This window comes from Nannobrachium achirus, assembly GCF_963921795.1.
Source record: "Nannobrachium achirus genome assembly, chromosome: 6".
Lineage (NCBI taxonomy): Eukaryota > Metazoa > Chordata > Actinopteri > Myctophiformes > Myctophidae > Nannobrachium > Nannobrachium achirus.
This window is the reverse complement of record NC_137815.1, coordinates 31,330,214-31,347,713: the sequence shown is the minus strand read 5'-3', so window position 1 is coordinate 31,347,713 and position 17,500 is coordinate 31,330,214. Positions and strand designations below refer to the sequence as shown.

General features: G+C 41.2%; 1 protein-coding gene across 1 annotated transcript in view; it reads left to right on the top strand.

The window, feature by feature from the left end:
* Positions 1-1,174: 1,174 nt before the first annotated feature.
* Positions 1,175-17,500, top strand: part of slc6a11a (solute carrier family 6 member 11a) — a 27,365-nt gene continuing 11,039 nt past the window's right edge. The window contains exons 1-5 of the mRNA XM_080728666.1: positions 1,175-1,300; positions 1,972-2,165; positions 10,721-10,855; positions 13,407-13,547; positions 17,466-17,500. The exon at positions 17,466-17,500 is cut by the window's right edge and continues 53 nt beyond it. Of these exons, the coding sequence (XP_080584792.1) occupies positions 1,293-1,300; positions 1,972-2,165; positions 10,721-10,855; positions 13,407-13,547; positions 17,466-17,500 (513 nt within the window). The 5' untranslated portion in view covers positions 1,175-1,292. The remainder of the gene's footprint in view (positions 1,301-1,971; positions 2,166-10,720; positions 10,856-13,406; positions 13,548-17,465) is intronic.

The following is a 17,500-nucleotide window of genomic DNA, read 5'->3' as shown; positions in this document are numbered from 1 at the left end:
GTACCATTGTAAAGCGCTTTGAGTACCTAGAAAAGCGCTTTAAGCATGCAATTCGTTATATTTTTTTATTATGCTAACACCATGTCTCCTTTTGCACTTTTTTAAAGGACTATTTTGTCTACTGAATATTTGGGTGCCAAACTGCCAGTCTGGCACCTGATCTGTCTGGCATTCTGCATAATGAACATGTTGATTATAATACTGTACCTCCTCTTAATAATTTAGTTTGGCGTAACTGAAGAACAAGTCCATAAAGGTAGATACACAATACACAAGACGTCACGAAACTTGTACTGCTGTTATTTGAGCATTGACTGTACCAGTGTTTGAAACTCGATCAACTGAAACTTCCAGTTTATTTACCTCTAAACATTCTCTATGAGTAAAAAAAGACGGTAAACTCAAAAGCCTAATCTAGACTCTAGTTTAATTGGCTTCTATTCCCATTCCTTCACATACCACAGTTTCAGCCTAGACTACCATATCCATATTATGATATGAGACTACATATAGTCTTGGATTTTGGATACAGTATATCATGATATGGCATTTGGCAAGTTTTTTCCTGGATTTAAAGGCTTCATTACAGTAAAGCGCATAATTTTCCATGTTGCAGCCAATTTATTATTTGCCCTTACCAACGTATTATATAGACATTACTGATGATTATTTGGCAAAAAACAAAACAAAAAGGAAAATAAAAATAAAATCTCAAGGCGTAATTATGTACTTATCAAAACTGAGGTATTTGGTCACAAATGCTGTACCTCATTTTTACATGTTTATTAATGTTCTCCAGCAAAAATAAGCCTTTGGGAAGACAGTACAAAATGATTGAATCCTGATTGTTGTTATTAACCAATATTAGATGGAATGGCAAAGTTCCTCTAATCACCAAATAACTGAACTAATTAAAAGCCCTGCCTTGCCAGAGTACTGTATAAGGCTCAGCTGATTTGGTTTAGTTGTTAGCAACTGAGCCAATCTCACCCCAAGCTGAAGCTCGTGTCTTCAGTGGAAAAATACAGCAAGGAAGTGATGTGCCCTGGGGGCTCGTCATAAGCCAACCTGCCTGTCTTTTTAGTTAAAACATCATGAAGAGTGAAGGATTTAGGCATTTCTTCAAAAAGAAGACATGACAGCAATGACTCTTTGTTTCTCCTTGCTCTGGTCCTGCTCATGACCATCTTGCCTTTATTTCTAAAGATCCTGTAGAAAGCACACTGGCTGGCTGAGAGGAATACTGATCAGTTTGTTGTTTGTTGTTCCAAGACTACAGGGGATACTCTGTCATGGAAGGGTAAGTACAGTGCTTACACATGTATCTATTATTAGATTTTGCAGAACAGTTGTTGCTGTAATTCTTTAAAAACAAAAAAAGATTAAAAAAAGTTTGGGAGTTCCTTTTTTTCTTTTTCTTCTTTTTCTACAAGATATCAGCAGGCAAGAAATGTGTCTAAACTGAACTTAAAAAGTTCATACATAATTGCAAAAAAAAATGTCTTATGCTAATAATGAGGTCCACAGTTGACCTTCCAGCCTCGATAAGGCTGTATGCTCAAGTTCAGCTGGTACATAAATAAGAGCTTTAAACGAAGTCATAATAACCCGGGGCATTTCTGTCACATTTTGTTCCCGGCCGCTGCCTGTTGCAGATGAGGTAGTGCGGTGGCTACAGTAATCCATGCCAACTTTCATTCATTCATTCATTCATACCAGGGACATGCTGGGCCCCTGATTCAGCCCGGGAAAAAGAGTTGGAGAGGCCCTCATTTTTTATTTTTTTATTTTTTGTTATATTTCGTTGTTGTCGGGTGGAAAATGTCCAAAACCGTTTGTTTTGTATTATCATTTAAAAATGATTTAGGCGTTGTGTGCTTGTAGATCGGCTGTTTTCCCTGATTCATACTGATATTTTATCCAGCCCTGTCTTCTCATGCCTGACGTCTCCCTCTTTGTGAACATGAAAAGGGAACATCCCAAAGGAAACAGCAGCCATGGAGGATCTGGCCAGGAGAACAACAGTCTGGCAAAGAAAGGACAACTCCTGCTGGATCGAGGCCAGTGGGCCAGCAAAGTGGAGTTTCTGCTGGCTGTGGCGGGGACCCTGGTGGGGCTGGGGAACCTGTGGAGATTCCCCTATCTGTGTTACAAAAATGGAGGAGGTAAGAAGAATGATTGATTTGCATAGATATTACTGGTTGTATTTATTATGTGAACGGTCACAGCTTGTCCGTATGTGTGTATCTCTGTCTATAACGCCTGACACTGTGGTTCTATGGGGTTGTCCATGGACGGATTAACCCCCGCGAGGGCCCCTGGACTAGAGCCCGACCGATATATCGGTCAATTCGATATATCGGTCGTTTTGGAGGTATCGGTATCGGTATCGGTATCGGTGAATTATTCCACCGATACCGATTTTTTTTTTTTTTTTTGGACCCCATTAACCCCATTAAATCTAGTAAACATGATTTCAATCGCGATTTTGCATGTTCCACCCCCCATACAACCCCATCTTTCATACAGGGCAGCTATCTTTGCTTACATAACATGTAAAACATAATGGCTATTTTCTCAAGAATGCCTGAACGGATTTCCAATCTGATTTTGTTGTTTGAAAGCTGTGAACAGCCTGCACAAACATGGTGCATGATCTGTGCATGGGCGTGCATGATCTGTGCACTATAAATGACATGGAAGTCTATGGAGATTTATGGCAGGGAGAACCCAAAGAAGGCATATTTAATTGGCAGTAACTGAGTTAATTGTCTGTAACATGTCTGCGGATAGAGCATGAAACCCTGAGTTATATAGGCCGATGTGTGGGCAATACCAGAATTATCCAGCAGAGTGCAGTATAATAGTCCAAGATGCAAGCCAACACTACTGGAGCTGCTGCCTCTCGTGTGTCGTTCACTCACCACATGCACTGTCTAACTCTGATTTTTCATGTTGCGGTGGAGGAAGGTGTGTAGGCCTATGTGAAAATCCACAGAGAAATATAGATGTCTGACTATAGACTATAGAACTTGTGTTGTTTAATTGCTTGGCAATGCATTTACGTTTGGATAAAAGACACATATTAATTCATAAACGAGACAAAACACAGCAGAACCCCAAAATTAAAAGAGTATTATTATCCAACAAGCAATAGAAATTGATAACTGCGACCAAACTTAAAGTTTGACATGAAAAGCACAAAAAAAGCAATAATCTGACCATTTATCCGAGGGGCGAGCTGTCAATTAAATGATCTTAAATGAATAAAAAAAAAGATTTTTACAAAACATCGGTATCGGTATCTGTATCGGTGCTCTAGCACTCTCCAACATCGGATATCGGTATCGGTCGGAAAAAATGGTATCGGTCGGGCTCTACCCTGGACGCTCATTTTTTAGGCCCCCCCCACCCTCCACCATAATCACATCGGCCACATACCACGGCTGGTTCTACAGACAGGGATCTCCATGTATGGGCATAAAAGGGTATGATGTCAGATGTCAGTGAAAACAGCCGATCTACAAGCACACAACACTGTGTTGTGTGCTTGTAGATCTGCTGTTTTCACAGCAGATCTTTTGGACATACAAGGTCTCCACCCGACAACGACGCTATGCAAGAACATCATATTATGTCACATGAGTGTCACCTGAGGGCCTGTTGATTGATTAGGTAAGACTAGCCCTTACCGGTTCAAAGATATGAGCTCCAAAATGATGTGCAGTGTGTGGGTTATGGGACGTGTGCACTGTGCACACAGTATATGAGGGATGGAAAGTAACTTTAACTGGTGTTTGCATGATAATATGTAGGCACATCAATGTAAGAAATACCCGTTTCGTTTAATGGCTACAGAGATACTGTTTCCCCCCCCCCACACACACACACACACACCCCGCCCGCCCACCCGCCTGCACACACACCCGCCTGCCTGCACACACACACACACACACACACACACACACACACACACACACACACACACACACACACACACACACAGAGCTGGTTAAACATGTTGCCTCATGCTAGATGCAGAATAGATATGCATCATGCTAGATGCAGAATAGATAGTAGATACACCATAAAAATGCTAATATACAGCATATGATTTGTGAAAGTGACAAACGGGCTTCACAGTTATGTTAGGTGTGTTCATATGCTGATGGTGATGCGATTTCAGATCAATTGCTCCAGCCACTGAGGAGAAACGCTGTTTCAGACAGACAGACAGACAGACAGACAGACAGACACTCAGACATTCGGAAAATTATATGTTTGATAATGAGCTGCATGAGAGACAGTGGCTATTGTCTTAGAACAGTGCTAGAAGTCGTGTTTCCCACCTTTTAGGACAATACACAAGTCACAGTCCTCTATAAATAAACGTGACCCATAATTTAATCATGCGTGTTTAGGTGTGACAATTGGTTTTGGAATCAGAAAGGGGAAACAGTATTATTATTATTGGCTTAATACATGTGTACTGTACCTTTTCCTATGCAAACTTCTAATAAATACTTCAATCAATCAATCAATCAACAGCAAGGTGTTGTTGGCTGGGAGGGACATTTGCATACCTACACGTGCTGTGCAGTCCAACCCATGAAGACCCTATTCCAAACCAAATGCCCACAAGCTTAATAGCCTATTTAGGCTAGTATGTCTATTTTGCCACTCCTTGCCATGCTGTTTATCAATGAATTGAGTACAGAAGTCCCCAATGTAAACAAGGCATTGTGCTTTCTTGGATTTAAATTCTATTAGTAGACCTTGTACTGTACTGTACTGTACTGTACTGTACTGTACTGTACTGTACTGTACGTATTTGACCACGGACCCCCCATTAAAAACATTTTGCTCCAGGGACCGCCCAGAAGCAAAGATTTGAGTTAAAAATGTTTGCTTTATAAAGGAATTTGCACAATATTTCGTGATTATTCAAAAATAGCAGATCTACATAGCAGATTCGAGCTTGTATAAAATAATGGCTAAAGCGGTTAAAATCTATGACACAGATGCTTTCCCGTTTTTTAACGTTTATAAGTAAAGGATTTTTTTTTTTGCATCTAAAAGAGTGTCAGTTTTCATCCTTCAGTGTGCGAGCCCCTTTCTTTTTGTTTATGGACTTTCATGCCACAGTATGGCCTCTCACACCTGTTTCAACCTGATAGTAAAAGCCTTGAGTTTAGAGTTCAAACCTCCCTATAGCTCCTTCCCTTTGGCATTTTCTTTTAGCCATCTGTTTTCTTGTTTTATTTCCTCCATAGACTGTAAAGTTGTAAAACAACCTGCCAGATCATTGGTATTTCAAGTATGTGTGAGTGAGAACTTAACCTTGAACGGACAAAAGTTCAAAGGAAGCGCTTTAGTATTTTGTACACAACATGGGTATACCGGTAAAGGCGGGTTTATATGTGTGGCACTGTGGCGGCAGACGTATACTGTAGATAGGGCGGCGGGTTTATATGTGTGGCACTGTGGCGGCAGACGTATACTGTAGATAGGGCGGCAGGTTTATATGTGTGGCACTGTGGCGGCAGACGTATACTGTAGATAGGGCTGGCCCGTGTCACACTGTTCAGATGTGGGTAGAGGATAACAGAGTTTTTTTCTCTTCCCATAGGGGTGGTGAGACATGGGCGAGAGTTCCTTGCGCCCCCCTTCTCTTTTTCTGTTTTTGAAGGTTTTTACCACTTGATATTTATATATATATATATTTTTTTTTTTATGTATTTGTCTTATTATCTGTATGTATGATTTCTTGTATGTCTTTTTTTGTGTGTAGGTCCAAGTCTGTTAGTCTTGTTTGTCTGAAAAGAAAAAAACCTTCAGGCTATAGTCATGTTCCCATATGGCTACCTATAAAACATATACCTACAGGTACCGGTATATCAACATACCTCAATTGCACTGAAGTGACACGAACCCACTCAACCAAAGGGAAGAGGAGAGAGGAGGAGAAGAGAGGAAGGGGAATAAGGAGGAGGGGAGGTGGAGGTGGAAGGGGGGAGGAGAAGAGGGAAAGAGTTCCCTTTCTCTTTTGCCTTTTACTCAGTTCTTACCCTTTTAACTTTGTTACTTTTTTAAATATATTTTTGGGGCTTTTTCAGCCTTTATTGATAGGTAGCCTATACAGTAGGTCGACAGGAAATGGGGAGAGAGACAACACACATACACAACATGAGTATACCGGTAAAGGCGGGTTTATATGTGTGGCACTGTGGCGGCAGACGTATACTGTAGATAAGGCTGGCCCGTGTCACACTGTTCAGATGTGGGTAGAGGATAACAGAGTTTTTTCTCTTCCCATAGAGGTTTTCAGAGGTGGCCAGCCAGTCCTCGACCAATCAGGGTAGAGTATGGCCGTAGTTATGTTATGATGTTTAGTTATGATGGTTAAAATAAAAGTTTTGAGAACCACAGTCGCTCTGGATTAAGAACGTCTGCTAAATGCCTAGATTGTAAACTACTGAACTCATAAAATGCCACAGTCTAATAGTAAATCAGTGTCATACATATCCTGAAGCTGGAGACGTATGCCTACCGATATTCAGTGATTGGGTCTAATGATCAAAACGAGAACATTATAATGGTGTAAAAAATCTATGAAAAACTAAACATTTCCACGCTGTAAGTTCAGTAAGGGACAAGATGACCCCCGGCCACTTTCATTATCACTGAATGCACCTTTAATTTAGTTTGACTCCGTTCCACGAATAAATATTGTGAAAATAACAGATCTTGCTTGTTGATATAAAGTGAAGATTTAGTTTTTGTTTTGTTTTTGTTCATTCTATTTTGTTTATTTTGTAGAAAGCTAGTAATTTGGTATTTGTGCGATATGAGGATGGTGGAATTAAAAACATTATCAGTGGTCTTTGGAGGAGGCTTGTGTTTCAAGTTCTCCACAAAAGAGCAACATTTTTTGCAAGTCCAGACAGTGTTGGGGCCTTTTTCTCTCCATGGTTATCAGTGATCCCCTTCTGAATATATAGTCACTGTCGAGCAGAAACCTTGTATCTCCAAGTTTCAAATGTGTATGTTTTTTTCCGTAAATTAAAGCCCTGCTTTGGCACAAAACTAGTGAAAACAGCAGATCTACAAGCACACAATGCCTAGCGATGCGAGGCGCTGTGTGCTTGTAGATCAGCTGTTTTCCCTATTTTAAATCGTTTTTAAAATGATGAATACAATACGAACGGTTTTGGACATACAAGGTTTCCACCCGACAACGAAGATATGCACTTTTTGTCCTACGTACACTTTGAGGTGTACATCAATCTGCCTTGTTCCAAAAAGAGACACATGTACAGTATGAAACCCAGTCCCTTGTGAAGTGGGACTGAAGCTAAATAATTTACCTTTTTCAATGTATCTCTGTGAGAGTCAAAATAAAAGTCTGAGTTTCCGAGGCTACTGTGAGAGTGGTATGCCACACTGGCATACCTGAAGAATTATATAAGCATACAGTTCACTGGTACAAGGTCAACTAAAATGATAAACACCTCAAGAAAGCTTTTGGGCTTGTTTCAACTGGAATACCTTTTTTTATTCATATAACATTGAATTACAGACTCATAAAACACAGTACTATGCAGAAAATCGTAAAACACAATGCAAAATAAATGGTATTTACACAATAGAAAGGTCAGGGGGAGGTAAGGATAGGCTTTGTTTTCTTTTACTGTACCAGTTTCAAGTAGCAGTTGCCTGTAAGTGGCTTTGTAAGTGACCACCACATAATAGCCAAGAAAAGACAGATATGGACCACCTGTATGGACCATTCGTGGGCCATGGACCCACTATACTTGAGAAGCAGTGCACTAAAAATGACCTGGTAACCCAAGATGGGGTCCGCTCACTATCCCGACGGGCCGCTGTTCCGACTAGCGTTGGCAGGTTAGTTACTGAGGTACGGTTACCGACTAGCGTCGGCAGGTTAGTTACTGAGGTACGGTTAGTGAGGTTACGTTTAGGGTTAGGGGTAGAGTTAGGGTTAGTTTTAGTGTCAGAATACCGGCCCGTCGGCACACTGATGCGGACCCACCTAAGATGACGAGTCAGTTACTTGGAAGTCTGAGGTTATGAAATTCCACAGAAAAGGGAGTTAGATTCCTCATTATTATTAAGAAATGTGGCCGCCTTTTAATGGCATGTGTTTGCTCTCTATAAATGTTACAAATCAGTACAGTATATCAGTTAACATGAGTTTAATATGGAAGGTTGGATAAAGTAAGAGGAATAGCTCAGTGCTTGGTTCTCAACCTTTCTGAGCTCTGGACCACTATAGCATTGGTTCTCAACGTGGGGGTCCGGGGACCCCCAGGGGTCCTTGAGAGAGTTCCAGGGGGTCCCCAGTAGGGATGCGGTATCGGTACTCATTGTATCGGTACTCGCCCCGATACCGGCCTATTTTGCGGTATCGGTACTCGTCAGATACTGCTCACAAGCGCCCGAGTACCCTGTGTGTTCCGCCACTTCGCCTTTCTCTCTCTCTCTTAATGTATCAAAAGTAAAAATACTAAATGTTTGAGCATAGCAGATCTAGAAGATCATGCACAGTACAGGAATTTCCATGGGCTAAACCTGAAAAAAGTGAAATGTGTGGCAATTGTGCCATGTTCTGCGAAAGCAATGCAATTGAATGTGTTATATACAGCCAGAAAGTGAGGAACGTCTGATAAAAAAAAAAAGAAAAAAAACGTAATTTAAAGACATTTTGTATTATTAATTATACTCATATCGGTACTCGGTATCGGCGAGTACTCAAAATGAAGTACTCGTACTTGTACTCGGTCAGCAAAAAAGTGGTATCGGGACATCCCTAGTCCCCAGCTAAATGATAGTCAGGAGCCAAATGGACCCTTATGGTAATGTAACTCAGAGAGTGTACAAATGAAACCAAATGGGCCCTGTACAGAGTTACATTATTGACTTTACATTATAAATTCGGGTCCCAGTGATAGAAATGCCAGTATAAGGTGGTGGTCCGGTCCGTAGCCTAATGCATCTCAAACTGGGGGTCCTTGAAATTAAAATGGTTGAAAATCACTGCTAGATTCGTACAATCCACCGTTTGTCAGCCTTCTGATTGGTCCCTGAGACTCCCTGACTGGCCAACCAGAAAAAATCATTCACTTTTTGCTATCGGGGGTGGAGTTTGTGCAGTGGAGAATGTTGCTTTAGGCTTTCATCACCGTGGGCACTGCGCGACACGGCGTTCGTTCAGTACGGTAGATAGATAAGCTTCAACAGACTAGTTCACATGGACCTTATCAATGTAACTAAGAGTTACGATTGGGTACATATTATATTTTAAATGGGCAGAATTACGAAAGCCAACCTATTATGTGAGTAGAACTATAATCTGTCTGTCATCTTCCTACCCAAGATGCACTGCGCTTTCTCTTTCTATTTATCTCCTGTCTGATCCAGAGGATTAAACTAATTAAAATTATTTATTATTATATTTTCGGAGGAAAACATATATTTTCGGGGGAAAACCCCTGTTTTGTAATGTAACTACTGTACCTTTGTCTTCCCTTTTTATTAATATCACCTATAGATGGTTTTCCTTTGGTACTTTAAATTGCAATAATGAGGCAATGAAAATACCCTCTCCCCCCTTTCACTGCCACTATAAAAACAATCTGCCCAGGGTAATTTGTACCACCATAGTAACAGGGCAGAATGGAGCGGGATTTGCAAATGAGAGAATTGCACTGATGTGACACGAATCCACTCAACCAAAGGGAAGAGGAGAGAGGAGGAGAAGAGAGGAAGGGAAATAAGGAGGAGGGGAGGTGGAGGAGAAGAGGGAAAGAGTTCCCTTTCTCTTTTGCCTTTTACTCAGTTCTTACCCTTTTAACTTTGTTACTTTTTTAAATATATTTTTGGGGCTTTTTCAGCCTTTATTGATAGGTAGCCTATACAGTAGGTCGACAGGAAATGGGGAGAGAGATGGGGGGATGACACACAGCAAAGGTCGGCGGGATCGGGACCCGAACCCGCGACACACCGCCAGGCCAGATTACCAGCCTAGGTTTACCAGCCCAGCCCACCTTTTTAACTTTGTAGGGTGACTGAGTATACTGAGAATGACTGTACAACAGTCTGAGAAAAGTAATCTAGTTATAGGCTTTGTCGTAAAGAAAGGTTTTTAGTCTAGTCTTAAATATACTAAGTGTATCTGCCTCACGGACCGAAGCTGGGAGGAGGTTCCACAGCTGAGGTGCCTGGTATTTAAATGCTCTGGCTCCTGTTCTGGCCTTAGGTATTTTTGGGGGAACATCGAACATTTTTGCATACTGTGGACACACCGGTCTAGCACTTTTCTGTACTTTTCCACTTTTCAGTACTTTTACTTCTACTCCATCAGAGGCATATATTGTACTTTTTACGCCACTATAATTATAAGAAAACCTTTTTAATAGTTACTTTGTAGATTTTGATTATTGTTACAAAAAATACAAAAATACTGAATGAAGCGTGGTGTCATTGGACTGATTTCTTACTTCTCACACAGTCACATCACTATACACTTCTATTTTATATGAATGGAATGCCATTCGATTGCAAGTAACTGAATCTAATTAAATTAATACAAGGACCACTGGTGGTCCCAGGACCACTGGTTGAAAACTAGTGGTGAATGTGAATGACAGAAAGCAGGCAGTGGATATGTTTTTCAAATGAGGTATGTGTTGTTTCGCAGGTGCATTTCTCATTCCATACGTCCTGTTCTTGCTCACCTGTGGAATTCCGATGTTCCTCCTTGAGACTGCCATGGGCCAGTACACATCTCAGGGATGCATCACCTGTTGGAGACACTTCTGCCCCCTGTTTGAAGGTCAGTTCAACACAACAGAGCTGGAAATGGCTAATAAGCTGGTTATTATCTTATTCTAACGTACAGTACACACTGTACCCTTTAACTTCCATCTGTAGTCTGAATCGAAAGGTAAAATTGTGTAGCTGTATTGTTAGAATTATTTTTCAGAACTCCAATGATGCTATTGCTACAGTAAACGTCCGGTTATGGGGATTCCAATTTAGAGATTCTAATAAGACTACAATAAGCATCTCTGACAATTTGCATCACATACCGGTATACTCAAGTACTATTACCGTATGAATCCTAAAGTAGATCATTTCTTATATGAGAGATATGCTGCAGAGCGACAGAGAGGCAGGATAACAATTGTGGTAGAAAAAAGTGAGTAGTAAAGTGCTCGCCACAAAGCCAAATATTACAACAAATGTAAAACGTGGGTGGAGTACTAGTAGAAAAGAATTATCGAGACAATCATTTTTCACACACACACACACACACACACACACACACACACACACACACACACACACACACACACACACACACACACACACACACACACACACACACATTGTGTTAATCCATATTTGAGTGGACATATTTGATGCTGTTTGACAGGAACTGTTTTGCTGATACTTTCCCCAATGTGGTAGTTTGCCACTCTGGAATATCTTCTGTGTGGCCTCCTTCAGTAAAGATAAGAGATTGTAGTGGTCATACACCACATTGATCTCCCTTTCTACCACTTTTTCGAGTCACGTGTTCAAATACTGGATTCTGATTGGCTAAATTCCGGAGGTTATCAGAGGACAACTGCCGCAAAGTTGTGTGTCCGAGATCAATGCGCCTCAGTGTACATCCGGGGACTTCCCCCAACCAACAAATGACGGTGGCAACGGTCCTATGTTTACTAACGTGCATGCTATAGTCGCCGATTTATTTGGATCCAATGCAATCCGCCAACTTTAAAGCCCCTTTTCTCTGAACCTATGCCTTTCTGGAAGCGAACAGCCTCTATTTACGGCCGGAACGGTACTTCTAACTGACGTTAGCTTAGCTGTAAGCTAGACGCATGGATTAGTATGGAGTTGGCGCCATCTGTTGGTGAGTAGAAGATGTTGTTTGTGGAACTATCTGCTGTCTCGCGGAAGTTTTATAGGCAATAATGATTGTAACTTAAGATCCTTGCAAGTTACAACTATGTGTTTTCTTTCATGTATACGGGAAAAAGTGGTAGAAAAGCTATTTACCACTCGGGGTCGGACATTATGCTCTCATAATGTCCTGAGTGAGGTTGTTATCGGACTCGGCTGCGCCTCGTCCGATAACAACCTCACTGCGGACATTATGAGAGCATAATGTCCTCTCACTCGGGGTAAATTGCTTACATACTCTTTGGACTTGCTGTCCAGTGTGGCTGTAAAGAGGTTAGCCTGCTGGGCACATGATCCATGATGGCTTTCCAATGCCCCTTGTCAAATGTAATGCCTCAACTCCAACAATTCCAAGTGCTTGTCAGGGCGTGGGGTTCCCCAGTTCAAATATGATTATTTTGGGGGGGTCGCGGCCTGAAAAGGTTGAAAACCACTGGCCTAATACAGGGAAATATTTGGGAACCACTGTATTATGCATCCCTGGTCTAGTTTTCTTAGTCTTTGATATTGATAGCCACGTCTCACTGTCCTGCATCGTGGCCCAGAACCATGCTCACACAATGTAGATCAGGGTTTCTCAAAGTGGGTGCTGTGTCACCCTAGGGTGCATTGACACAAGTCCAGGGGTGCCTCAGAATAGAGGGTATGCGTGATTGCGTGTGACATCATCGTACCTGGAAGTTATGGGGGGAACGCCTACTGAGTGGCAAAAACAGAGCCAGTAGGAGTCATGAGGAGTCAGTAAGAGTGAGGAGGAGCACTTCCAAACTGCAATGCTTCATGCTGCTTTATGTTTTGCCACTCAATTGCCACTCACTTTTGCCATTGAGTGGCATATGATGCCCATACCCTCTGTACTTTGATAATATTTGGAATTAATCAATATCACTTCGGTTTAACCACTTTAGACCCTCTAGTCTATAGTCTGTAAAATGGACCTAACTTGCTCTGTATTTGATGAGCTCTTTTTTCATCTTTACAAAATCTCTTTGCCAAAAATAGCAGATCTGCAAGCTCACAACGCACCACATTGTGGCGCGTTGTGAGAATGTAGATCTGCCATTTTGGTGACTGTTGCCCCCCAGAATAGGGAATGATTCAAGTGGTTAAACGTCAAGTATAAAGTTATTTTCCTGTCCTAATGGAAACTCTCAATAAGTTTTCCTCGTGACATACCGCGTTTATAAGTTGGAAAGATTTACATATTTACATACCCTAATACATACTGTAAATTCAAGGTTCTTAAAAAAATAACAATGTAATTCAGGGATGCCGTGGATGAAAATGTTATTTACAGCTGCGGGTACGTGCCATGAGTCAAAACTGTTTGAGAACCACTGATGTACTCTTAGCTGTTCCAAATACAATTTCCTGAGTCACCAGGTTTACATCTGTCTGTCTCCTTCCCTCAGGGATCGGCTACGCCACCCAGGTAGTGATCGCATACGCCGCGGTGTCCTACATCATCATCCAGGCCTGGGCGTTCTTCTACCTGTTCTATGCCTTCAGTGCAGAGGTTCCATGGGCCAGCTGCAGGAATGCCTGGAACACAGGTACATATAACAATTTACAAAGTTGAGGTTATTGTTTTGTAAAAGGCAACATGTTTAATTTAATGATTTGTGGGCTGACTGGGCACACACGCCTCTAATCCTCTGGTTTAGTTTATTCCAACAATTTGTGTGGCGTAATAAATAATAACTATTATACAACAGGAAGCTACGATGAACCAATCTGCTTCAAACAAGCATTATGGCACTGGTCTATTAATAAAATAAATCAGCTGTGCTGGGTCCTGTCCCAGCACTATGCTAAACAGCTACGCTAGCGGTTTTCATAGGAAGTTCAGGAACGAGACGGAGCCAAGTTCCGTATTAGCAGCGCACACTCTCTCGTGCAACACACCCTCACACCCAGGGCCGGTTCCTGGCATAAGCAACATAAGCGGTCGCTTAGGGCCACAACCATAAGGGGGCCACATCACAAGGAGAAGACTGCAATGCATTTTGAGCTTGTAGATCAGCTATTTTTCACTAGCATTGTGGAGTGAGTGTGAAGTGGCCCTCTCGACATGTGGCCAAGACCCGCAGGTTAATATCGGAATACGATATATTATTGATTTCAGCTGTTACCCACTTTAATTACTTCAGTCTATAGTAGTAGCATAATGACCAGTGCTATAGTCTTTTTTGTCAATGTATTTGCATTTCATAAAGTTAACATACGAACATATATATGTATTTGAAATTAAATAATAATGTTACATTTCAGGATTCCAGTTAAAAAAATAGCTAAAAAGAATACAGGATTCCAATTAAAAGAATTGTGAAAATAATGGATCATCGCAAAGCTTGTAGATCTATTTTTTTACAATATGCATTGTGGCCCTCTGGAGTGATTGTGAAATATAGTGGCCCTCTCCATCATCTAAGTTGCCCACTCCTACCCTATCCAAATGCTACTTATTATTTTAATGTGCAATAAAATTAAGATCTCACACAAGACACAACAGAATTGAAAATATGCCACATACTGTATAGTGTTGAATAGGCCTACAAGTTGCAATTTGAGACCAAAAGAACACAGGATGAAGGTGTGTGATGTTTTGTATGAATCTGATTCAAATCAATTGTTGTTTTTTCTTGTTATAACATTACACTCATGTTTTTGGACAAATTAAACAGTGTCTAGAAATAGATATGTATTACAATAGTTATATCTTGGTTTTGAAATGTTTTTCATTAAAGCATATGGCCTACATGTTTCTGTTTTAATAGCTTTTAACTAACCAGAGAGAATGATCTAATAATGTTTTATCTGTGCCAAAATGCAGATTTCTATGCATTTCTGGGGTTTTGACCGCCCCTCAAAACCCCCATTTTTTTCGGCCGCCCGCCTTACGTGCGGCCAGGATGTATCCCGTATTTGAATCTCTGGGAGTTGGCAACCCTATGTGTGTAGTTAGTAGATACATGCTTGAGTGCTAACAATAGACACCACATGTTCTACTAGATAGAAGAAGACGTTATTATTTATAACTTTGGTTTTGGCAATTCAAAGACAGTTAATAAGTGCGCACGTCCGTCAGTTGGGGGCCACCTAAAATAATCTTGCTTAGGGCCACCTGAACCCTAGAACCGGCCCTGCTCACACCCTCTTGTGTATTATTGCTTAAAACAAATACTGTATTGTCTTAACTGTGGGAACAGACCGACCCCGGACAACCTGACACTTCTCAAGGGTTCAAGCAAGACAGAGACGTATTCATTTTGGCAGTAGTTTAAAGATTAAATCAATTATACAACTCAATGGAAGCCACTGCAGCTGAGAATTGGAGTATAATGTGTTCAGCTTTCTTGGTTCTAGTTATATCTCTAGCAGCGTTCTGCCTTCTGAACGAGCTGTTCTGTAGCTGTTTGATTTAACTTAATTAAAAGTTGTTGCTAAACCTCTGAAGGGCTGAAAGTCCTATTGTTGTTCTCTTGGTTATTCTTGTTTGTTTTCTCTTTGTTTGGTCATGTCTCCACTCAGAAAAGATCACCAGCACTCACTTGATCATTTTAGGATTCAATTCAGTTAAATTGACAGTGGCAACCATAGGCGATTTTAAGGTGTCCTTGGGTGCACTCGCCATTTTTTTTAATTTGTTTTTGTAATGTAACTTTATTTTATAATTATTAAATAAAACAGTGATCGTGATTTGTAAAATGTGCGCAGAAAGAGAGGTGGAGGGGCAAGTATTTCAGCTTGCTTGCTTGCAATGTAAGACCTACTTATTTATTTTGAATCAGCTGGCTTGGCGGTGGCACTCGGCAGGCACTGTGGGTGGGCTGTGAGATTAACACCTGTGCTGGCCGGCTGTGTGACTCTCTGATATGATGACCAGTGGTGTGATATGGATTTTAGAAGTGTGGGTCCTCTAAATTCATGACGTCATGCACGCACGCTGTTTTTATTGATAAGTGTGTGTTTAGTGTGTGCATATGAGGCGCGCGTGCGTGCAGCAAAATAAGTGTGGGCTCGCCGAGCCCACGCGAGCCCATGGCATCTCTACTTTGAGACAACTAAAAACGTATTTACGGACAACCATGACTGATAAAAGAGTGTCAGATATAGGCATTTTACAGATTGAGAAAGTACACGAAATTAAAGTGCAGAAAATAATTGATCGGTATGCAAGTGCCAAAAACCGGAGGCTGCAGTTCATTGTGTAATAAGGATTTGTCTACTATTATTTGTTTTTGTGAAATGCTTATTTGACACTGTAAATGACTGCTTGATTGCTTGATGAATGATGATTAACTTGATGTTTGGCTTTATATGTCCTGGCTGTGCTGCCTCTGTCTGCAAAATAAGTAAATAAATCCTATAGACATATGCTCATGGTGTCTAGAAAAAGAAGCAACTGTTTTACACTTTTTTTGTTTATATTGTGTTACATTTGTGTAAAAAATAAACAGCAGAAACCCGTTAAAACAACATTACAAAACCGCAAAAAAACGGAGTGTGCATGCGTTGTGTGCATGCGGTAATAGAGGTCTTGCACCCCCTGAGCAGTGATGGCTGAGTGGTTAGTGTCCATACCTAGGACTCCGGAGACCCCAGAGGTCGCAGGTACGATCCCCCGCTCCAGCTATCACTGCTCCCCCCCTTGCGCTCCTTGTGGGCTGCCTCATAAGGGTTCAGCTGGGTTAAGCTGAAAAAAGCAGCTGGGTTGGGCTGCGATATAACAAATTTCCCCCGCGGGAGGAGTAGGTAACTATCTATATCTATCTGATGGAAGAGGCTAGAATCGCCTATGCTGGCAACTGACAGTGCCATCTTTGTAGAAGACACGTTGTAAAGCAATTAATCTAGTTGTAGGCTTTGTCGTGAAGAAAGGTCTTTAATCTAGTCTTAAATATACAGAGTGTGTCTGCTTCACAGACCGAAACTGGGAGAAGGTTCCACAGCTGAGGTGCCTCAAAAACAAAACAGTCAGCTTCATACAGTATATGGGCACTATAGGGGTCATAATTCAGCAAAGAAGAAAAGACAAACAGCATGAGTCTTTATTGTCTAGAGATCATTAGCAGACAAGGCTCAGGTGGACATTACTCAGATCGCTGGTGCACAAACTCAGGGCAATCGAGGCTCTGGTGGGATTTGGGAGGGTTAACGACCATGACACCTTTAATGACAAAAGCTGTGATATACAGTTTAGAACTGTGCGTAATATACAACCTTCTTTGTAGACGTTGAACCCTGCAGAGGCCCATTGCTGTGTAATAATGATTTGTAATGTTTACCGCATGTTAGCTTTAGGTATCCCTACATTGACTCACAGACAGTGCATGTAGATAACAGGAACTTCCTGTTGTCTACCTCAAAATATGATGTATTATTCGCTTTTAATTGTACAATATAATTGTTTTACCAGCATACATCAATTAACTACAATCCCTCCCTCCCCCTCCCCTGTTTCTTCATAGATGCATGCGTTGAATTTGACAAAAGGAACGTGTCT